The sequence below is a fragment of the Calidris pugnax genome, unplaced genomic scaffold, assembly GCF_001431845.1.
Source record: "Calidris pugnax isolate Ruff unplaced genomic scaffold, ASM143184v1 scaffold11, whole genome shotgun sequence".
Taxonomy (NCBI): Eukaryota; Metazoa; Chordata; class Aves; order Charadriiformes; family Scolopacidae; genus Calidris; species Calidris pugnax.
Window position 1 is genome coordinate 15,977,521 of NW_015090803.1, and position 24,512 is coordinate 16,002,032.

At 40.5% G+C, this 24,512-nt stretch overlaps 1 protein-coding gene across 3 annotated transcripts in view; it reads left to right on the top strand.

Annotated features, from left to right (window-relative positions):
- ETV1 (ets variant 1) overlaps positions 1-24,512 on the top strand; it is a 74,249-nt gene that overhangs the window by 46,347 nt on the left and 3,390 nt on the right. The window contains exons 10-14 of one of the 3 annotated variants that reach the window (XM_014937861.1): positions 13,246-13,313; position 14,012; positions 15,762-15,830; positions 18,654-18,823; positions 22,619-22,720. In XM_014937861.1, the coding sequence (XP_014793347.1) occupies positions 13,246-13,313; position 14,012; positions 15,762-15,830; positions 18,654-18,823; positions 22,619-22,720 (410 nt within the window). Of the gene's footprint in view, positions 1-413; positions 658-13,245; positions 13,315-14,011; positions 14,013-15,761; positions 15,831-18,653; positions 18,824-22,618; positions 22,721-24,512 lie in introns of those variants that run through there. The other 2 variants (XM_014937859.1, XM_014937860.1) reach the window with 2 other exon arrangements.

Sequence of the window (24,512 nt, forward strand, 5' to 3'; positions counted from 1 at the left end):
TAAATTAGAGTACCAGCAATCTGTTGCTAATTCTCATGAAGGAACGGAGAGCTCTACCTAAGCCTCCTTCATGTTACAGTGGTAGGATGCCAGGCTTTCTGCTGGTTTGAAGCTGGTGTGTTTCCTGTTGGCCTCTTCTGTTGAGAGAAGGTACTGAAAGCAAAGAGGATGCTGGTGGGGACGGGTCTTAGAGGTGGGATTAATACGTAGGGGTTTTTTTGTTGTTTGTTTCTCTGCTTGTTACTGTTCTACAACGCAAGGGATCCTGATGGGACCACTTGGCGTTCTCATAAGCCAAATGTTTGCTACTGAGAAAGTGATACCAGCTACTAATTACGACCTGTGAAGATCTCTGGGAAATGGAATGTAGCTCAAGTCTCTTACGTGACCTCTCTACCTTGTGTCCTAGATTTCGCCGCCAGCTCTCTGAACCTTGCAATTCTTTCCCACCTTTGCCTGCGATGCCAAGGGAAGGACGTCCCATATATCAGCGCCAGATGTCCGAGCCAAACATCCCCTTCCCGCCTCAAGGTTTTAAGCAGGAGTACCACGATCCAGTTTATGAACACAACGCTATGGTTGGCAGCGCAGCCAGTCAAAATTTCCCCCCTCCTTTGATGATCAAACAGGAACCTAGAGATTTTGCATATGATTCAGGTAGGTGAGACTCTCCTTCACTTCTGCGTAGTAAATAAATATGAGTCCAAGCTAGTTCTATTGATATTTTGATCGTATGAATTGAAACTTTCTCTTTTGGCTCCTAAGTCTCCTGAAGGAATTGATGTCTGATACAGCTTATGCAGTAGTAAGATTGCTGTGTGGTACAGAGTATCTCGTGCCACCGTTGCTTGCTCTGCAAAGGATTTCATTTTCCAGAACTCTCTGTCCAGACAGTGCACAGGTTAAAGAACCTGGGAAAGAAAAAAATCATGGGTGCAAAACTTGAGCTTCGCTTAAGAGGGGGGGGGCTTGTTCTGTGCTACCTCATCCCTGACCTGTGATTTTGCGTGCTCCGTTTTACGAGCTCTTTCATTTATCTGCCAGAAATAGAGGACTCTTTCTCCTCTTGCTTGCACTACTTTAAATCAGGAGTAACTCCACTGAAGTGGGGTTTATACAGCTATAAAACCAATGAGGGAGAAGAATCAGCCAAATTGGTGTCGGCTTCCCGGTTTGTGCATACTGCTGTGTTTTGTGGAGGTACATAATCTGTGATGCCAGGTTGCTGATGTAGAGAATACGCTGTTGCTATTAATAATGTTTATTATGATTGTGCTTATAGGGCAAATGGAATGGAGCTTTACTGCTCCACGGACAGTACAAACCAGGGGAAGTGGTGGCAGAGCCTGCTCTCAGTACCTTCTGGTCAAAATTGAAAGATAAGCAATAGAAAGGATAAAAACATAAATCCAGGGAATAACATTGTGAATGTTTGCCACAATTTAAATATAATATTTATATTGTACTTGGGAAAAGAGAGAGAGAGAGAATTAGGGAAGCAAAAAAAAAAGGAGTTTAGTGATGAATAGCAAGTAGCAAGGAGAAGGAAGCTGGGAGGGTGCTGTGTAGAGAAGCTGAGGTTAAAACAGCGTGTAGTGGGCTGGATGGGTCAAACAGTTGATCGGTACCGAGCTGAGAAAATGCAATCAAAACACATTTTTCAGTTCTGGTATAAGTGGTTTCTGCAGCTCCTCTCCTGTTTCTCCCTCTGCCCTGCTTTGTGTATGCCACGGAGTTGAAAGGGGGTGGAGGGGGATTTCAGTGAAAATCAGGGATATTCAGCTCCTTTATTGTGCTTCTGGAGGAGGGCACATGGCTTTTGGACATGGGTACCCTGACTTGGGTGGGGGCAATGGGTGGCCCTGCCTGACTTCAATCTGACTCGCTCTCCTGGATGCTGTGGTACCTGTGGTGCTTTCCCACTGGTTTAACCTCTGATTAGGTGCTTTTGCAGTATTTCCCAAAGCCCACGTGGCAGCTGAGGTGAGGTCTCTGTTGAAAGTTCAGCCCATGACAAGCTATCTTCCAGTTTGATACAGTGGAGAATTTTGTTTTATTGGCTTTTCTGTAGCTAACTTAACGCTGTCCATTTAGTGGGCTATTTCGCCGTGTCATTGGTGTAAAGTGCTTGGTTTTGAATTTATCTCTTTTAGAACAGGGCAATCTGGAAAGTAGAGCTGCTTTCTCCTTTCTTACTCTTTGAGAAGTAAAGAACCAGTCCTTAGGTAAATTTGAGTAAGGCCTGTGCAGGGAGGGGACCAAGGGTGAAAGACTTCTCCAAGTTGAAATACAAGACAAGACGACAGTGAGTTTGGATTACAAGGATCAGCTCTAGAATTAAACCCCTTCATTGATGAAGGTTCTGAGATACGTGGCTTTGGCAGTGGTGTGTCTTTAGTCTTACAGAGCAGCATGGGAGAGGCTGTCAGCAGAGTTAATGTGGCCACGGATAATAAATAGGGGACTGCAGCTTCAGGCACTGCCAGTCCCTCGCAACCTTCACAAGCACCGTTATTCATACTGCTAAATTAAAGGGTGAAAAAAGGCCCTTTGTAAGCATGCTTCATATTTGGCGAGGAAGTGGGATCTCCTTATTGCATACTATTACTTTAAATCTGGGTTGGCTGCTAGCACTCATCTTTCTTTGGAATATCCTTTATGGAAAAAAAAAAAAAAAGGAAATTTTGTTCTGAAAGGAAGATGTTCAAACTTGTATCCAAGCCTGTCATGCCTTTTTTTTTTTCTGTGCCAGCAAGCACAACATTCCACTTTATAGTAATGACGTTCAAGCAAAATTGTTGTTTCTTTTGTAGATGAATAATTAGTTTTTAAAAATGTAATAGCTGTGTAACCAGTGGTCATGAAAAATTAATCTGTTGGTATCAGGAAGTACTTTTATTGGCCTCAGAATCACTACATTTAAGTTGACACATCTGTACACTCCATAAATTGCAGTCAACAACTGTGGTCTGTTGATATTTTGTCTTGTTACCATCTGTTCTCTAGAAACCATCATTTTCCATCCTTGCTAAGAGTACATTAAATAACCCCTTAGGAAACATAATGTATTTGTCACTGAATCATTGATTTCATTTTTCACCTATGGATATTCAGGGAAGGAGGAATGCCAGAGTGCAAAGTCTTTTTTTTGCATGGTATTTTATTGCAGCTGAGATAAGAATATAGAAACATATTTAAAAAGTTCATTGTAATACACTGAGATGTTCCTTTTGGGATGTTTTTGAAAGAGCCTCGTAAAAGTTCATTGCTTTTGTGCACTATACTTTTATACTTCGTGGGAAGCTGGTGAATGAAAAGCATTATTATGGAATGATTAGAACTCTATTAAAACATGACATTAATTATGACATGGGAAATGGCAGATCAATTAGTTGTAATTGTAATTGCAGGTATGCAATTTCTACTGCAGAATGTTTGAGATAATGGAAAAAGAAAAATGTCAACAGAGCAGAAGCTCTTCCTTATCCATCCACACTCTTCTAGAAATCACAGTGCATCATCATACATGTTCAATCAGTCAGGCCTTATTTTCTGCCTTGGATTTGTTTTTTTTCCATGGCTGCCAGTCGGATGTATTTAGTACTTGATGCTATATCTAGCGACTTTAAGCACAAAGATGCAGCCAAGGACATAGAGAGCGTTGTGATTTTACATCATTAATGAATATATCCCAGGAGGCTTCCCAAGACCTTTGTTTACAAGGGTTAACAGTGGGCATTCCTCTACAGTCAGCACTTCTAGAATTCAATTCATGTATTCAGTTATTTAAACAAAAAGCCCAGACTTGAGATGCTTTATTGACTCTGTGCTTCATTTTGAAGCAGGATCTTTGCAGACTTGATCCTCCCTACCTAACGTAGTGCATTTGCAAATTTGCTAAGGTATGACTCTGGCTGTGCATGTGTCAATTAATATTTAAAGTCTAGTTTTAAACCGGTATCTTAAGTTGTTAAGTTTAAATCTCGTATTCTGTTTTGCCAAATTGAAATAGTTATTCTGGTCGGAAAGCTCTTCTGTGACCATGTCTTTGAGTGGGAACTTTGGAATTTGTCACAGAGCAGTGTTAAGAGATGAGTAGAGGAGGAATTGTTGGTTGCATGTACTTAGTACCAATTGCCAGGGATTTATGTGTTGAAATCTAGATAGGTTAATTCTTTCTTGAGCTGGTTAGAGGCATTATCAGGGCTGTTCTCACAGCTACATCTCCGGCAGCCTCACACTTAATATGCTTCAATGGACCTTAGAAAATTTGGATTCTGTCACTTCCAAAGTTTTTTTCCAAGATCCTAGTCACATCGCTTAAAGAGGGGGCTCTCCAGACAGAATTATTAGCCTCCATATCTTAATTTTTGCATTGCTCATCATTTTAATTCCTGAGGCCTCAGGAGCAATAAATACCTTGTGGTGGTATGTTAGAAGGGGTGAGGAACCGCTCCTCTGTTAAGAGAGCTGAGCAGAGGCAGAGAGACACATCACATGTACGTGCCGCCTTGTTTTGGGTGCCCAGTTAGGACTAGGTAATTTTTAAAGAGCATTATGTATTACATATGTTTAAAGTTTACCTCCTAGGGACTTCCTTTGTATTTCTAAGCAAGGAAGTATGGGAAGATCAGATTAGGGTCTCTGTGTAAGCACTGCAAAAATAAGAAATGCATAATATGAAAAATCTGGCAGAAATGATGTGACTACTCTGGAAGACTTCGTTGGAGCTGGAATGGGCTTTGTTGAGGCCTAAAACTGACCATTCAGCTGTATTCATCTTGAAGTCATCTTTTCTTTTCTTGAAATGTTCTGCCTCATTAAGTGCACCGTTTCCAGCCTCTGTAACAAATGAAACAGGGGGTTCCACCTGCGAAGCTGTTTGCTGCCTGGTTTCCCCTGGCCCCCCCCAAACAGTTTTGACCTGTGCACTCAAGGGACGAGAGTGCCCGGGCAAAAGGCTGTGTCATAATTTATTTGCAACACAGGAGTTGGATCAAGGTTGCCCAGGAAGTTGTAATTATGACACTTCTTAACCTCCTGCCTTCGCTGTCATAGGTATGGGATGTTGTTAGCGTTCCACCACCCATGTTATAAATGTGTATTTATCTAATGACATGGAACAGAATAAAAAGCAGGGGTCCTTTTCAAATGGCCTGACTTGGTGTTTTTTGAAAAGCAAATCAAGGCAAATTGCTGTAGAAGAAGATCCCTCCTGGCACATTCTTCCCTAGCGATCAGCTGACATATCCTTACATTTGGGTGTTTGCAGAACAGCATAAGAGATTGTGTTGAATTAAAATTTCAAGGAAAAAAACCAAATTATTTCTTGGAAGTATATTTATTTGCAGATTGCCTTTTATTTTTCTTCCCTTCCTTTTTTAAACAACAATTGGATGTTCTATTGTACTTCTTGGAGATAAATTTTAGACATTTGGAGATGCTAGTATGAAGGAAAAAGGAAATTGTTGCTGTCAGTGGAAGTCAGTGCAGGTTTGCATTTTCCAGGATATTCTCTAGTGCATTGATCAGTGCAGCATTTAAAATGACACAACTCATGGTGCTTCTACTACTGCCTTTAATTATATTGGCTAATTTTTGTACAGTGCTTTGAATACGTAAAGCGCTGTACGAGCGCTAAGTACTATTACTACAATTATTCTCCTGGAAGATTATTTCACAGACTAATAGACTTCACAGTTAAGAAATATTTCTTGATCATAAGCCTAAATTTTCCCTTTGATCAGTTCCATTCCCTTGCTCGTAGCTACACCTCTTTGGCTCATCCTAAACAATTCCTTGGTATTAATGTACCACCTCTAAATCTCTCTAGACAGTTTGCATGTATACTCTTAGGCTGTCTGTTGAGATCTTGCATAATAAATCCTCCAGCTGCTTAATCTTTTCCTCAAATTCTCCCTAGGTTATCTTTTTTTTTTTTTTTTTTTTGTCAGGCTGTGAATACTTGCAGTATTTTTGAACGCAGTTTTATAAAATGCTGTGTGAAAAAGAACTGGCTCCATCCTTTTTCTGGATGTGGTGCTTCAGTACGGACCTCTTAAAACTGCATCTCCTTAAGGCCTTAAAGAAGTTCTTTCATGCAGCTGTACGAGTATTCTCAGTGAAAATCTGGCTGGCATAGAGGAGGGGAGAAGAGGTAGTGGTTTGCTCTGGAGTTCAGTAGGTTTAAGAAGTTTCCCCTCCTCCTTTTTGGTTTTGCAGTTTTCCCGAGTCTCACTTCCGTGGGTTAAAATATTTCACCCTCTTGTTCCAGGAGCTTCTCTTTGCTGTGTTGCCTGAGTGAATGAGCATGGATTTTGTTCAGTAGTTAAGCGGCACCGCACGTTGTGCTTGCTTTTAGAACACATAAACACAAATCTGCTGGTGGATGGTATGACGGTGGCAGTGAATAGCATCTGAGGGGGGAACTTGGGAAACCTGGGCTTCCAAAGATCGCTAGGGAAGGCAGAATTTTAACTTTTCACTTGCTCCCTATCTAGCTGGTTTCCTCTGTTCACTAATTCTGTCTGAAAGAAATCTGTAGTTGGAATAGAATACATTTTGTAATACTATCTTCATGAACAAAGGAAAACCGGAATACCAAGTTAATGTGAGCATATAGGCAGGAGACCACACGTCTATTTTTTTTATTTTCAAAGCAGACAATATGATCTGAAAAATCGTCCTGCAGTCCCTGTTTTTCAAAGAAATGGATAAATATCCTCTAAATCTACAGTTACAGTAAGTGGCACTGGCTAATGATTTGATTTGAGGATTGAGAGCGCAGTCTGGATTTACTCTTTGTGCATTAACGCAGGTCAAATGGACACAGGCTGCATTTTAAATCAGTAATGGAAGGCTGAAGCCTGCCTTAAACCAATCACATCAGCCTTACCCAAGACCGATTGATCCCGAGAGACGGAGCCCTGTGAGCAGAGCTTTTATATGAATGGACTCTCTGCAGCCTGAAGTTTCATTCATAAAATGGATGCTGAAGGGGAAAAAAAAAAAAAAGAAGTAGGAAAAAAAAAAACAAACCACCCCCACACACACGCCAAACCCTGGAATGTCCATTTATGCGGAGCTGAAGGGTGTAGTGTTCCCTCAGCTGCTGCTTTTGCCAGTTGCCTTAAAGTAATGATTAATGCTCCTTGGCCCTGCCTGCCTGGAACCTGACACCATTTATGGCCTTGGTGTGTTTCTAATGTATAGTGAATGAGAAGGCTACATTCTCAAATCAGAAACATAAACAGGAACTGGTTGGTCTGAATTCCATTCAAATATGTCACTTCAGCCGTGCAGTGTTTGTCCAACTTCGATTTTACAGGCAGGGGATGGGGCGGGAGGGGGGGAAAAGCAACACAGACCTTTTTTTGCAGCGAGATTACCAACAAAAGGAAAGAGAAAATACTGCTGTCTTTTGTTGAATTCAAAGGAAAGTGGTGTTTAAAATACATTTTACAGTTACCGAGGTTAATAAAAGCAAATACATGATTTTAAAGCGTGCTCGAAAGATCAACTCCATGTGGAATTTCAATTCAGAGCCGAATGTATGAGCCTTTGTTTTCCTGTTCTGCTGTATAAAAAGTTACACATCGCCTAGACAGGCTGTTGACATCTGGTCTCAGAAAATGCATTAGATGTTGTCATAGATCTAAAAACCAAAGTTGTGGAAAGGAAGCTGTTTGCTTAAGATTTTCTTTCTCTACGTGTGTAATAATTCCACTTAGATGTGAGCTGCTGGGGCCGAATCTAGTTCTCTAGTAGGTTTTTGTCAAGTGAGATGTAAGAAATTAAACTTAACAGATTTTAATTAGCTATTTTTAGAAGGGAATATATGTGTGAGTGCACATACTTGTAGATTTATTTTTTTTTCCTAATTGCTGGTAGGAAGGCTAGTGACGGACAAAACAAAGAGCAAAACCTTCCATTCTGAATGTTTTTAAACTGCATAGTGATTTGGGGAAAGAAGACTTAATTTTCAGGTTGATTTTTAAAGATAGTGACTCTTGTTTTCACCCACGTAACTTCAGTGCACCTACATTTTTCATGCTGAATGTGCTAATGAAAGAAATAATGCTGACTTTTGTATTGCCAGGATTTTACCCATTTGTAGGACTGCGTTGTAATTACACAGCTTCTGAGGGGATAGTGCTTTTAAAGGTGGTTGAAGTAAAATTTGATCCACTGACATTTGAGGTGTGAAATACATTGGAGCAATTCCTGTATTCTAGTATTTCTATCTGAATGTCTCTTTTCAGAGAGACATAAGAATTTTGGTTGAAATGTTTTCTGCAGGTTTAAAAAATCATAGAGAAAAATATCAAAAAGAATCATGTGGTACTTTTCCCTGCAAAAGAGGGCATCAAGGCTTTTTCTTAGTGATGCCTGGTGCCACCTTAGCCACTTGTTGCGATCTAATTTGAAGAATTGCCTTTCTTTACCTAGAAAGCCCTGCCCATTTGGCCGTGATTTCAGTATTGCTTTTCACCCTAGAGCTGGTCAGAGCTTCTCAGTAGTGGTCAACAGCTGCTTTCCACCAGGAGGCTAAATGGATTTCCACAATGGATGAAGCACTCCTTTGAAACAGTCTGTCAGTATTCTTGGAAATCCATGGACAGAAAAGTTACTTGCAGTGTAATAGTGATGTTACTAAGTTTGAGGCCAGAGGTATGATGTGTTCTAGCTTGAATATTTTATTTTAAAAAGGCTGCCTTTGTCTCTGCACTGGGAAATGGCATAAGTTAAATTACAGGACTGGCTGGATCCACTGGGAACTGCTTTGGTTCTTAATGTGCCTTAGTTGGTAACGAAGTGTAAACGGGAGAAGTAGGCAGGCAAACAGTAAGAAGAAGGTTTCGGTTTTATCGTCATCACTTTATTTTATGCCTGTAAAGGAGGAGACAGGTTTCATGTGTGAATTGAGGTGTTTGATGAATTCAAGTGACTTTGAGATGAATTCCAGTGGCTGGATCGATGGGCCAAGGCCAATGGGTTGAGGTTCAACAGGCCAAGTGCCGGGTCTTGCACTTGGGTCATGAGAACCCTGTGCAGGACTACAGGCTTGGGAAGGGTGGCTGGAGAGCTGCCCAGCGGAAAAGAACTTGGGGGTGTTGGTCAGCATCTGGCTAAATATGAGCCAGCAGTGTGCCCAGTTGGCCAAGAAGGCCAACAGCATCCTGGCTTGTACTAGGAGTAGTGTGGCCAGCAGGAGTAGAGAAGGGATTGTCCCCTTGTACTCCGCGCTGGTGAGGCGTCACCTTGAGTGCTGTGTCCACTTTTGGCCCACTCACAACAAGAAAGTCATTGAGGTGCTGGAGCATGTTCAGAGAAGAGCAATGGAGCTGGTGAGGGGTCTGGAACACAAGTCTTGTGAGGAGCAGCTGAGGGAGCTGGGGGTGTTCAGCCTGGAGAAAAGGAGGCTGAGGGGAGACCTTCTTGCTCTCTCCAACTCCCTGAAAGGAGGTTGTAGCAAAGTGGGTGTTGGTCTCTTCTCCCAGGTAGCAAGTGATAGCAAGGAAATGGCCTCAAGTTGCTGCAGGGAGGGTTTAGATTGGATATTAGGAAAAATTTCTTCATCAAAAGGGTTATCGAGCATTGGAGCAGGCTGACCGGGGAAGTGGTTGAGTGACCATCCCTGAAGGTATTTAAAAGACATATAGATGTGGTGCTTAGGGACACGGTTTAGAGGTGGACTTAACGGTGTTAGGTTGGACATGAAGATCTTAAAGGTCTTTTCCAACCTAAATTATTCTGTGATTCCGTGACTTGTAAGTCAGCCGCTCACCAGTACTCTGTGCCGTTCACCTGAGCTGCTGTGCAGGCCCAAGGCCAGGCAGGTGGCTCATACTTCTTTACCCACCCTGTTTCAGATTGTTCACACCTTCTAAACCTTGGTCTTCCCTCTCTCTGCACGTGTACGTGTGTAACACAGTCCCTTTGTATCGCACTGGGCTTTGTCACGTGCACATGGGCAGTGCCCTGGGCCTCCAGATCTTCAGATGATGTTGATAAGGTCAACTAAAAAGTAATTCGGAGTTAGAGTGTAATATAATGCTGTGTCCTTAGTTGGGAAGGCCATGTAAGGCCAGAACCAGAGGAGTGGCTAAAGAGTAAATCCTGGTCCAGGTTTCTGGTTCCTGCTTTGCTCTGCTCCATTCAGGAGAAGACAGGCTTTATCCTGTTGCCTTCAGAAGCTTCATCTTCCCCGTGTCTCGCCTGGCTAAGGATGTGGGCTGAAATCCTATTTGTTTCTGTGCAGGGTGTGATTGTGGGTCTAAAACCTGGTCCTTATTCTGAAAAAACAATCGGAAAAGAGGATTTAAGGATTCCTTACCCACTTTGAGTTACACAGGGCTGAGACAACCTAAGCCTTTAAATTCTGATGTGGTAATTAATATGAAATACTTCCTTACCAAGGGACCACTCAAGCATCTTACGTGGTAATGAAACCTAGAACCTGTGCCTGCTAAATTCAGTAGCAGATTTTTCTTGTCCCGAGGAAGTCTGTTTGGGCTTTTTCTGCTTTGATGTATTTTGATTAAGGCACAGCAGAGCTTATTTTCGGTATTTTTCTCTGTGACATTCCCAGATGAGAAGGCATTTCTGCAGTGTCTAAATTACACACTATTTTAAAGTAACACCTACAGTGAAAAAAATGGTTTCAAACCAACATGATAGAAGGCCGTATTCACTGTTTTAAGATGACTGTTACGTTGCTGTTAGCAAGAGGAGCAATGAAGAATAATCCCTAAGTGTTCCAAATTAATAATAAAAGTTAAATTATTTTTTTATGTCTCCATATTTTTAAGTTAGGGTTTTCTTTTTAAAGGGATTCTGCTGTTCTTGAAATGATGTAACTTTACAATGTGAATTACTTCATTAATTGTTGTGTGTCCTAAATCCAGGCTCATCTTTCTTCAAAGAATAAAAATTGCTAAAAGTTGATAGAATCAGTCACCTCAAACACTTGGATCCTGGAAGTATTTTATGCCTAATTCTGTCTTGTTTGTTGTCTTGAAACAATGCTGTAAGAAGAAAACATATAATTGCTCTGTAATTTCTGCACTAAAATGTTTTCTTTTGAAGTAGCTCCGCTTAGCTAGTAAAAATACTTCTGGGTCTTAGTCAAGCATTTAGTACAATTTAAAACTGCAATGCTAAATTTCATTGGTTGGACTTTTTATTAGATAAGGTAGAAATGAAAGCAGCAGGCAATTTAATTAGCAGTAATTTTTCTGGGCAAGTCATTACTTTGATGAACTTCAGAGCAATGTTTATGGCTCCTAATTAACCATGTTAGTCATTTGATTGAATAATCACTTTGGAAATGTTTCTACAATTTGATTAGAGTCTGACCCACTCTGATAGTCATAAATTAACTGATAGCACTTTAGGATAACAAGACTCTAGTTACTTTACGAGAAATAAACTCTTCCTCGCTGTATTTTTCGGTCCTCTGTGGACTGTTTAAGCACAAGCTAACCAGAAGATTAAGTAATGTTGGTACAAACAATGCTCGCCTTAAAAAGACTCCAGATGTTAATTGTAATTGACTTAGGAGCATGGGAGATGAAACCCCAAATTGGCTGAGAGCACAACTTCTTGGATGCGTGCATAATTCTTTATTCCGTATACTCTGCTGTATCACTTTGCAAGAGTGGAGTTCATGAGTCAAAAAGGGTTTTGCTGCCAATACTAGTGAATTTTTACCTAAAATAGAAAATAGCATCTGTTTCAGTTCTCCAGCTTCCTCTTTTTTTTTTTTTTTTTTTTTTTTTTTTTTTAGTTTTTTTTTTTTTTTCTACGTAGATTTTTCCATTCTCCTTAAAATTCAATCTACTGGGTATACTGGGTAACATGAGTGATTCCTCGCAGGTGAACCACTGCTTGTAGCCTCAACTCCTAGTCTGCAGAGCTGTACTTGACTCTGGTGACCACTGAGTCACTGATTCCTGGGGTTGCTTGGAGTTAGCTGCATGGGACATTAGAGATTCTTGAGGCCTGAGTAGGCAGGCACGAGCGTTTCTTCGAGAGGAGGAGGAGGAGGTAACGAAGAGTTTGGCCCAGATGTGCAAGAGAGACGGCAGGCTGTTAGAGGAAACTCATTATTACTGCCCGGGGTTTCGCTTGTTTTGTGAAGTCAGTGTAAAACCTCATTTTCTTATCCTGCCAAATCTTTGATACTCATCACTAGTCAGTGAACAGTGAAATTTGGAATCACGGTCGGAAAGAGTCAGTAGGCAGTGTTGGAAAAATAATGTCTGCTCTTTCGACCTCTGTTTGCATCTCTGAAAGAGTTACAAGTTACTGGTAACAGATTGCATAGCTTCGGGTAGGAGTTTATCACGAGATCAAATAGACTTTGCAAAGCAAGACTTTTGATATCCAAGAAGTGGGTTAAACAGGGTCTAGGAAGGCAAACATTTATGGTGTATTTCTATTTGCAAGTCCCTGGGCACAGGATGTGGCTGCTTGGGGACAGTGCAAGACATGGGGGGAAATAGAAAGGCATTTAAAAAACGCCGTTTTCATTATTTCTCTTTGGGTTTTCTCATTTTTCATGCAGGTTTGAGCAGAGGTGGGGAATGGCAAATAAATGTCTGTAGTACTTAGAATGTGCACAATAATTTATTTTTTCTTTTGAGGGGAGTTCTTTGTTGGTTGGGGGTGTACAGATGGAGAGTGAAACTGATGCATATGAACAGATTAAATGTTTAACAATCACAGACAACTTCATTAACCCTTCAAATCCTTAACCAGAGGCTAAAAAGCATTATCCTACTCTCAATTGACTCCAACATTCTTTGTATTAGGGTTTATAAGTCTCCAGTGTGATGGGCAGGCTTTTCTGTGTAATTGATTAAAAATATTAAGCTGCATTAGTTACAAAGATAGACACACAAACACAGGGTCTGAAATATTCCTGCTGCTCTGTGTGAATGTTTTGGGCTGTGAATGGTCCGAAGTGTAATCGTCACGGGAGGCAGCTTTTAGCAAAGCTGATGACAACAAGGGTTTGAGCTCAAGTGCCTGCGTTAGGTGGGGTCTGTGGTCCTCACGTTGTGATTTTCCCCTCCGTCGTGCCTCGTGCGTGCTGCTCTGAAATGCTGACTCTGTGTTGAGGGGTTCCCCCTCGCTGTGAACTTTGTGTTGCTCTTCTGCCTGCAGCCTGTCTCATTGATAACCCGCACACCTCTAATTCCGGACAGTCTTTTGACTAGCGTTGTCATCTTCTCCTTTCAGAAGTGCCTAGCTGCCATTCCATTTACATGAGGCAAGAAGGCTTCCTGGCTCACCCAAACAGAACAGAAGTTAAGTTTTCTATATTATGTATCGCTTTTGTACGAGAGAAACGTAAAAAAAATTAAAAAGCCTGGAGGGATTTGGGGTTCACTGATTTAATTCTGCTGCTGGGAAGGCTGGCATCATCTATCTTTGCCTTTCCAGTCTGGAGTTTCTGATGCACTGATTATTTTTTTTTATAGCTTCTTGTAGTGCCCTGGTTGATCAGGATAAGAAGCAATTTTATTACAAATTTACTCATCCTGTTATTTAAGGCCTTTAGCAGTTGAAAGGAAAAGGCGCTTAAAAACTTGTCCATTTCACCCACTTAAAAATATCACTTAAGTGATATTTTCCAGGCTATTGGTGTGACTCGCTCAGTTAACTGTTAAGTAATCCATGTTATCCTTTAAAATCAGGGAAGGTTTTTGGCTTTTCCTTTTGTTATGATTTTTGGAATGTTTTTGTGCTGCTTAGGCCCAAGTTGTATAGCCAGGTGATACATACCAAAGCTCTCAGTGATTTCAGTAGGGCAGAGCTTAGATCATTGTCAAAATTAATAATTCTGAGTAAAAAGCACTTTATATGTGTTAAAAATAAGAAGGCCAACAGAACTAAGAAAAAAAAAACACTGAAAAAGAGATTGTACCCTCCACTCTTCTACTTTGGTGCATCTTTTTTGTCAATATATGATTTTTTGGTTCTTTTTATTTATTTATTTATTTAGGGTTTATTTGGTTTTCTTCCAAGGGGCAAATTTCACAAACATCGAGGGAAATTGGGTTTGAGATTTATTCATACATCTGTCTGAATTCTCACCAAAGTCCTCTAGTAAGACTTCATTCACTAGTCAAAAGACACAACTGGAAAGATAACAAATCTGACTAAAAGCCCAACTGCTTCTGGGGTAAAATAAAGGCAGAAAATAGAAATAAAAGGTAGCATTTAACAAGGAGGGTGAAACAGGAGATGAAAATTTATAACAGTCGTGGTATATGAAATTACATGAAATATAAAAGCTTGATAAGGGAGGTGAAAGACATCAGGGAAAAATCCACAAACTGCAGGGCTAAGGTCAACAGATTTGAGTTTTAATCACAGCACAGATAGGAGAAAAACAATCTTAGCCATGTTATGCACTCATAAGTACCTGGAGATGGTAAAATTGTTATCAATGACGTAGAAAAAGCAGTGTTCTTCGATAAATATTTGTTTTCTGCATCTGGAAATCAGTCAACGTGATTTTATGGAATAAAGGTCACGTCAAATCTGATTCTATTCTTTGCTGAGACTAAAAGTTTGATTGATAAAGATACTAGTATCGTATAGTTAGACTTTTTATGGCATTCAGTTTGCCACTGCATTACAGGCTGATTAAGAAATTAGCACAAAGCAGTATCAATAAAGTACACATTAAATACATTAAGACCTGGCCAACTGACAGATGTAAAAGTGGCTGTCACTGGGCAATCATCTCGGAATGGATTGTTTCTATTATAGTTCTGTAGGAATTGATATCTGGAGTGTTGCTATTCAACATTTTCAGTAAAGATAGGGAACAAAGTTAATAGATAACTTTATGGCACAAAGATAGGCAGAGTGGTAAATAACGGGCAGGACAGGGCAGTCACACAAAGCAATTTGAATTGTTTGGTAATCTGGGCACTTTAAACAAAATGGGTTTTTAATATGCTGAATGGAGACCAGGCCTATGGAACCGGGAAACGGTATATTGGAAAAAATGATTTGGAGATGGGCCTCCCTCCTCCTCCTTGGCTTCCCAGCGGGAAACCTGCCCAACCAAACACTGCAACCCTATGGCCCAAAGGCCTTCTGCAATATTTGCCCAGTCAAAAGGAGGGAGGCAGGAGAGGAGGAGATGTTTTGTCTTGCTGAGTCGCGCTGGTGAGGCTGATAGCGGCCTGCAGTGCAGTTCTGGTTAAGCAAAACATTAAAATAATACTGCAAAGTAGGAGTGTGCACAGAAGGGAGTGCTAGAAAGAATGCAGGTTTGCAGAGAGTATCTCTTAAGGACAAAATTTTAAATTTTACAGAATGATTTTAATTGGAAGAAGCATCAAGGGGAAAGGGAGGATGACTTCTGTGAGTGTGAGGAGGAAATACCGAGGAGGACTACTTTAGTCTCACAGGGAGAAGACCCGCAGGAACTAATGGTTAAGAGTCAAAGCCATGCTAGTTCAAACAGGAAATGAGACAAACATTTTGGAATAAATCATAAAGAAAAATGGGTGCTTTTTTATTTTTTGCAGGTGGAGATTAACTGTCTTTTGGGAAAGCACACATTAATTAAACACCCCTGCACTGGGGCCAAAATGTTGCGATTGGGCGGCGTGTAAAGGATGTGGGATATTAATCTGATTCCTCTATGACTTAGTTTTCCCTCTGGCATTAAGCCTACGATCTCTTCTTTCTCCATGCATCTTTTATATAAACACTTCTCTCTTTTTAACTTACAGGCTGCATGTATGAGAAGGGACCTAGGCAGTTTTATGATGACACTTGCGTTGTTCCAGAGAAGTTTGATGGTATGTATGACACACATCTCTCTCTCTTTTTCTTGTGTGGGGAGATGAAAAAGGAAAAGATGAGGGACTTTTCTCTGTTGCTGATCAAAAAAAAACCCCTCAGTAGCGTTGCAGTCTAGGATTCCTTAACACACCATTTGCCGTGCGCCCAACCACAGCTGACCTTTGTCTCTTGAAACCAAAGTCTCCCTTTCAGTAGGATGTCCTCACCTGGCTTTTGCCAGTGGAAGGTGCCATATCCAGAGTTGTGGCAGAGGAGCTCAGTTCCTCTACTGTTGAGGAGTAATAGGAGGATTTCCATTGCACTGATGATCACACACCACTTGTTGTGTGAGACGTAATGAAAGCTTTTCTTGTAATTAACAAAACGGTGCAGAAAGCAACAGCTTTGGTTTTACTGAGGATTAAGCCTCTCGTCTCGCTGTCTGTGAAGGGACGAATAGTGGGGAGTGAGTGTATAGGGCATTGTTGTGTTTGTGTCAGTGTATTTGCACTAGGTTAAGCATTGCACTAGTAGTTTATTTTTCAGTGGGATTGATAACAAATCAATGATCTTGTCTCAACACGACCCATTACAACAGATTTTTTTTTTTTTTTTTCAAGAGGGATTCTGAGGTCAATTAAAATAAATGGCCCAAATTATCCTCAGTTACTCTGATGTAAAATCAGTTTCCTGGTGTAACTCAGTTGATTTCAGATTTATTTCATTATAGAGAAAGTAGATGGACTCAGTATTTCTTGCCTGTGACTCTGTTAGCCTGCAACTTTGGGAAGTAATTTGGAGACCAATTACTTAAATTTGCTAGAGTGGCTTCTTTGTGTTAGTGTATGTATGTCCAGCTTGCTTTTTTTTTAGCAGGAAAGATTAGACACTTTCTGATAAACTCATGACCAGCTTTCTGACTGTAGCCAGAAGTAGAGCTGGAAAACTCTTGGGGGTTTTCTCCTGCTTTATTTTGTTTGTTTTCCCCTGAGAATCACTTATATGGATTATAAAACTGTTACATATCTAGCAGCTTTTGTTGTGTTTGCTGAAGAATGGGAGACTGTCAGGTTTTTTTTCTTCCTCAAAAACAATTTTGAACCTGATCTATTTACAGTACCAGTGGCAAATTCATATTTACATTTATGGGAGTGGGATCAGACCCTGTATAACAAGAAGTTAAAACTTTAGGAGTAGTGTGTCTTTCTTGAAACTCCTGATTTGTTTGTTTGGGTTTTGTATAGGGGAGGGAATGAAAATGGAAAATAAATACAAATAAAGTGAAAGAGATATTTTTTGAAATATTTGTGTGCTTGCAAAGTAAACGGTCTGCTGCTGGTTTCTGTGACTGTCCATTGAGAGAACACCTTGTCCTCTAGAAGATGGATGTTGTGATAGAAATAGGTGTGTTTATGCTTGTAGCATTACGACTTTTGAGGAAAAAAAAATAGCAGATGTGTCATCATGTTTTGGTCTGTAAAGCAAAAGTGGGATAAGCCCAGGACTAGTCTTGATGTTTCAGAAGTAGATTCTCAGCTGCTCTGATGGAAATCAAAGATCATCACAGGCAAAGGATCTGATCCTGTGTAATACTGCACTTGCTATTTGTGCATTGCTCAGCTATCATTAAGAGAAAAATCCTGTCCTTGAAAAAGAAGGCCTTTCAGGGCTGGAACTTGAACCTCACATAAACCACAAAGCCTTGTGTTGATTTATTTGTTTTCCACAGCTATTGACTCAATTTTCTTTCCTGATTACAAAAGGAAGTGCTCCATTTTTAATATTATTATTCTTACTTTCACTATTGGAGCTGTTCTGTAATGGCTGTCAGAGCATCCTAATGTTGCGGTTGAATATAAAGTCCCGGCTTTCCCTATTAAAACAGGTCACACTTTTTATTCTCCAATTTTTTGATATTTCTGTTCTGGTAGTTGAAAGGAGGAGTTTTACTAGCATATCAAGGATTGCCGTCGTCGTGGGCAGAAAAAAACATTCTCTGCTTCAGCATCAGACCTTTCAGCTGTTGTTTGCATGAGTTGTTTAATATGAATGTGATTTAAAAAACAACAGAGACACAGTATGGATGTAGCAGGAAGGTTTTTCATTGGCAGTTTGTGGAGCAGATAGGCTATTATTGTTGTTGTTTTTTGAATGCTTCCTCTGGACTTGAAATTTTAGGAAAATTAGCTTACTGCTTTTCAGGGGGAACACTAATCTAATATGTAGATATGAGTAAAAGTAATATGTGCTTATATGCAAGTGCAATATGCCACAGAGGAACTCACATATCTGCAGGATTTGCATACCTATACATAAAGCACATGCTGTTTAAGTCCAAGTCAAATACTTTGTCAAATTTTCCTTAGAAGCATTTGCATGCAAAAGAAGTTTCACTCAATAGGGTTTTGCAGCTTTATGAAGCATACATTACATTTCCAAAACTGGGGCTTGTGCAAAGTATAGTACACAAACGGGGTTCTTCAGACAGCAGAGTTGCTTACAAAAATAGTTCATGCTCTTTCAGATAGAGGATATTGCAAAAACGGTTTGCAAGAGAGATTTGCATGGATCAAAAGTAAATGGGGATAGGCTTAGGGAGACTTCCATAAATCATGACTGAATTTAGGTGCTTTTTTTTTGGTATATGAATATGTCACTGTAAGAATGTTTACAATTAACAGCCAAGAGGGGGGATGTTGCATTTGTGGGTGGCTGGGTAGTAAGAAATCTCTCCCGTTGTTTTATTAACCCTAACGAGGGCTTTGCCGGTTTACCTGATGAAGGGAGCGACGGTGCTTTTTGGCACGTTGTTCATCTCATGCTGTTGCTGTTCTGTGCAGGGGATGTGAAACAGGAGCCAGGGATGTACCGCGAGGGACCCACGTATCAGCGGCGAGGCTCGCTCCAGCTCTGGCAGTTCTTGGTAGCTCTTCTTGATGACCCATCGAACTCTCACTTCATAGCATGGACTGGCCGAGGCATGGAATTCAAGCTGATTGAGCCAGAGGAGGTGGGTTTGACATGCCTGATACCCACTGCCTTATCCTGCAAATTTAATATTGCTCCTTTGGATTTAGGCTTGCTTTCCTTCAATATTTTGATCGGTAGCACTTTAGGAGGGTAACAGGACTGGCAAGGGAAGTGCTTCAAATAGGACAGAGGTATGCATTAAGCATAGACTTGATTCCCAGTCCCACAAAATAATAAAAGATATTGCAAGTGCTGGAGTCACAAAATACTCAGCGTTAATTGTGGGTCCCGGGTTTTTCAGAACCATTTCGTGGATTGAGCTGTGTTCCAAAATCCTTGGAAAACTCGTCCCTGAATAGTCTTTCAACACCGAATATTCTTCAGTCTGGAAATCATAGAATGATTCAAACTCCGAACTTTTAGGCTGTAGGGTGAAAGACCCCAAGTCTGACAGATGGCAAAGGAGGAGGTTAAGATTGTTAGGCAGTAAAATACCATCAAAATTATGTAAAGCCCTCTCTTTTTAGAGTCTTCTTCAGAGTCTTCCTGCTTATCTGTGTTGTTAGGTTGTTTAGTGTGTGCTCAGATCCTAGGCTTGCAAACACTCATGCACGTCTCTCCTGAACCATGAAGGACTCGTGGGGTAGATAAAATTACTTGTATTCATGAACATTTGCTGAAGCATGACTTAGTTCACTTGTGTGATAAACAGGAATAAATTGAACATTTTATTACATAAACTTTTTTTGTACTAGGTAGCATTAAATAATCTGTCCTGTGTTCTAAGCAGCCATGGAGACTGTTGGAAAATGTGGTGTGCGTGAATTTTATTGTAATAATGATGTAGATGATTTGATTGGGGTTGTCAAAAAGCAGTATCATTCTGATTTACTGGTTTTGCCCCTTGGACAGGGTTGGGTAGTAGAGGAGACCACAGCAAATATTCTGTCAGGTTCCCCTCTGAGATAGAGCTGAGTAGGAACATTTGGGGGTGTAAGATGGCTTCTGTGTTCCACCAGCTATTTCTGCTCTTTGCCATCCATCTGCTGCCATAAGCAATCTGAAGGCTTTCTTAAGCATTTAAGTTACATCACATGCCAACAGCCCCAAGGGGATGATAGAGTAGTTGGAGATGGTGACAGGACTGATGTCCCTTTCCTTCCTGGCATGGTCTGGCTGAGGGACAGGTTGCTGAAAGGACCTCTCGTGTGGTGGCTCTCTTTGTCCGAGCATCCCCCACACTAGTGATAGTCACTGTGGCAGATCCCGGCTTTGTCCCTCAGAAGATTTGGCCATGGAACAGTCTTAGTCGATTTGATACCAAAACTTTGTTGGCAAGTCTGCAGCCGTAGCAGGTTATGTTGGACTTCTTAGTTGTGTGACCTGGCCCAAAACAAAGTGAAATCTTTGGAAAAGCTTTCGTTTGATTTTGGTGAATGACATTATCCCTAATTTTTCCCACTGCCCCAGTCTCAGTATTTTTTACCCTCATAATTTTGTCTCGTCTTTAAGGTATGTCCAAAGATTTTTCAAGATTAAAGAGATATATTGCAAAATGGTTCCCAGCAGATGGTGCAAAAACTTTATAGATTTTATTAGCTGAGGAAGGGAAAGCAGCAAAACAAACCCCTGAGATTTCCTTATTGTGTAATTCCCTGAAGAACTGGATATTCTGATTTAAGTTAACCAGATCATCTGCCTGTCTGACTCTGTAACAGTTGCTTTGTGTTTTTGAGCAGCTCTGCATCCAAGATCTGGAGGGGGCAGGCTCCTTGAAGCTTGCCTCACCCCTGTGTGCTCTGAGGGAGTACAAAGGAGCCTAAGTTGTTTTCATATGAATGCCACGGACCTGACAGAAACTGTCAATTAAAATAAGAATAGCCTATGGGAAGTTGCACACTCCTGTTGGTTGCCAAGTGTAAATTGAAGGGAAGTTGAAGAGCTTGTTGGTACAGCTGTGGCAGGTTGGGTTGTCAATGACATGACCTTTCCATCCCATCCCTTTCTGGAGGTTTATGCCCTTGTAGAAAGGGTGACACCAAAAATGAATATGTAGCAGCTCTTTGAGCACCACAGTTCATTCAGAAAGTAGGTAACTGTGAACTGTGGTGGCTAAGAATTGGGTGGGGGTGCATTTCTGCTGTCTTGTCACAGGGACAAGAAGCCATGAGCTGCAGGAAGGTGAGATGGAAGGCTAGGAGCCTGAATCCCTTCCACGGGGCAAGACTTGAGAAATGCTGTGTAGTTCAGGGACAGGAGGACTCACCAAGACCTACTTCTGCACCTGCTTTCTTATTTAGGAATGTCAAAATATGACATGGTGTACATGATGTAGCGTATTCCAAACCATTATTTTGTTGTAGTTGTCTTTGCTGTGTATTTATTTATTATGCAAGCCTGTTGTGCTGAGGACTTTTAGGACTCTGATTAATGCAGAAAAAAAAACTTGGCAGGTATAAACAAAGAGTGATGTAGGCATGTGTGTTACAAAGATGAGTAGGCCAATCAAGGTTACACATCTAGGCCAAACCTACAGCTGGAATAAATTGGCATGTTTGGGGGTATGTTTCAGTACAGCTATAACATAGCTGAAATTAGCAGAGCCGTGATCATTTAAGTAGGCCTGAAAAAGCTACACCACTGGAAGGAAATAATGCTTTCAAAAGAAACTTAAAAAATCGTTGTCCAGATGGAGATCAAAGTCATGGATTCTGCTGTTGTTATTTAGTCCCCTTCAACTCTCAGTGCTGCACGTTGTCGTTGGTTTGCATCAAAAGGCTCCAGACACCTATGGGAATGTTTCGTAGAGCAGTGTGTGGAGGAGCTGCTTGGCTGCTCCCTCCTTCTCCCAGAGCTGTATGATCTGCACCTCCCCAACATTTTTATAAAATGTGCTTTAAAGAGTTCATCAGCTCTGACTTTTTTTTTTCCCTCTGGTGACATGATAGTCATTTGTACAGCCAGTAATTGAAATGTCACCAACAGCCAATTATAATTTCAGGTGCAGAATAAGCAGTTAAGTTCTTTAAACAAAAGGTCTCTTTGTCCAGAACTACCTTTGCCAATAAAACAGGAAGCATAAAGGCAAGTAGAAATCATAAGTCAGAGCAGAAGGCATATTGTTCTCTATGGAATGGCTTCACGAGTTGCTTGCAACTCCCTTTTTATTATTATTTTTTGAGGGAAACTGTACAACTGCAACGATGACATTTTTGTCCCATTTTTCATACTACCGTATAGTTCTTCCAGGCAATTACCCTGCCTTCTCCAATAATTCATTTTCATTGCTGAAGTAATATTTAAGACTGGGAGTTGGCTTTTGACTTGTATCTCCTAGTAATCTCAACATCGCTGTCATCCCAAGTACAGTCTGTATTAGTTCATGAACTAAGTGTGTATGCATGTGTGTTTAATATATTAAACAGTGTTCTGACAGCAGGGAAAACACAGGAATAGTACAATTATCCACAGTATCAAACTAACAAAAAAAGTTTTCATTTTTCATGAAAGTTTTCTGGTGGAACTTGATAAATATTCATTGTGTATCTTTATTTTTTTATTGGTTTTCCTTATTAAAAACAAAAAACAAACCTCCTAACCCTCCAGCACATTTGCAAATAAGTAAGTCTCCTTCAGGTTTAATGCATGACTGTGTGTCCAATTAAAAATCCTCATAGTACATGGGAAATTCAGGTCATGGCAACCTTTTCTCTTGTGTTTATTCATTGCACCTGCAGGGTTTCCCCCTCCCCCCGTCCCCAAATAAAGTATCTGATGATAAGATCTGCTTGTTAAATGCATTTAACAAATCAATGCTAATCCATTTTTGTGGCAGGTGGCACGTCGCTGGGGGATTCAGAAAAATAGGCCAGCTATGAACTATGATAAACTTAGCCGATCACTTCGCTATTATTATGAAAAGGGAATCATGCAAAAGGTGAGTAGCTAGTTTTATATTAAATTGCACCAGGGCATTGCATGTTAATCCATAAGTCAGTTTATGAGGAGGAGTACCCCTAACTGCATTGCGTAGGTAGGTTTTTCATCTACTTAGGCAAAAACTAAGCTTTTTCAGCTATCAAGTCCAGTGTGTGCATCAAGATATATTTTTCTGTGTTAAAAATGTCTGCGGTTTCAGTTCACGCAATGCACAGTGTGATTATAGGGAAATAGGTAACATTCAAAAATATCCAAAAGAGCTTCCTGGCACCTGGGAAAGGCAAACAGTAGGGTACGGCATGAATAATGTTTTGCAGATCTAAATTAGCTGCCCAGCACTTGGGTACTTTGGTAAGTGCAAGATAGGGGAGAAAAATGATACCTATTAACATACCAAATACTTTAATATTTTACCAATAGTGTTGTAATAATACCATTTTTAAGTGGAGTTTAATATTTTATAATAGGCTGAATTATGAGAAATATTTAACAATAATTTATATATAACAGTCTGGTCTTGCTGACAGTATTCAACTCGTCCTTCTACTGTGGCTTGCTGATGTAAATGTATTTTTTTAAAAATCATGCTACATGGTACTATGTAGATGGACTGAGAAATCAATAGGAGAGACCCTTCTGCTGCATCTCCAAAACTTACAGGTGTGATCAAAGATGCCAATAAACACCTTGTGCTGTCAAACTTGTTCCATATCTTTTCACATGAGTTTTGTGACCTGTGGGGACTTAACATGTTTGAACCTGCCATTTGCCAGCTCCATGAATGGAAAAAATGCTCTTGGCTCAAGTTACTGGGCAGCTTTTTCCACTGGGTTTTGCGAAGTTCTCGGTTTGGAGTTGCCCATTACAGGTCCCTTTGCTTTAATTATGGGATGGTTGTAGTGCTCTCTCCTTTTTCACTGTCCTGGAGTCAACGAGTGGCAGTTTCACCAGCACAGAGGCAAGAATTAAGTAGCAAAGAGAGTGAAACAAGTTGAAAAGGTGGGGAGGGGAATACCATAGGGCCCATAACGCTGCCCAACCTACACACCCATTTCATTTGGAAAGTTTACAAGTGCTTCTGACAGCCAGCTTGCTACCTCTGAAACTACTACTTTATTATCTACAAGAATGTATTTAACACCGACTTTAAAAGCTAGTTTGGATACTTACTTTTCTGCCACAGCAAATGTTGAGGTTTGCCCTGGGATCACCCTATCTGGGCAGTTCGTGTATGTTAAAAATGAATGGCGGCTGTAGATTCAGAGCAGGTTTCTTTGCTGCAAGGTCTGGATGCACATTTTTCCCCTTTTGCTTTAAGTTAAGCAATGATAACAGGTTATGCAAATGCCTGCTTTCTGAATGCAGCCTCCAGTCTGTCAAACTTGATGACATTAATTTGATGAAAAAAAAAAAATTCTATTGCAGATATAGCCTCTACCAAAACTTTACATGATTTGTAGAATAAATAAGCTCAAAATTTAAGGAGGTGCTTCAGACTATTTTGCACCCGTAAGAACAAAGTTAGCTACACTTTTGCCACCTTCATTCCCTCACTTCCAGTACTGTGCTAGCTGGAGCTGCAAGAAGAGGACAATATGATCTTTATTGTGAAAAAATTTAATAAACTCTGAGCGTGCAACATGGGTCATATTTTTTACCCTAATTCTTTAAAGTTTGCCACCTTCATTCCATCACTTCCAGTACTATGCTAGCTGGAGCTGCAAAAAGAGGACAATATGATCTTTATTTAAAAAAATTTTAATAAACTCTGAGCATGTAACATGGGTCAT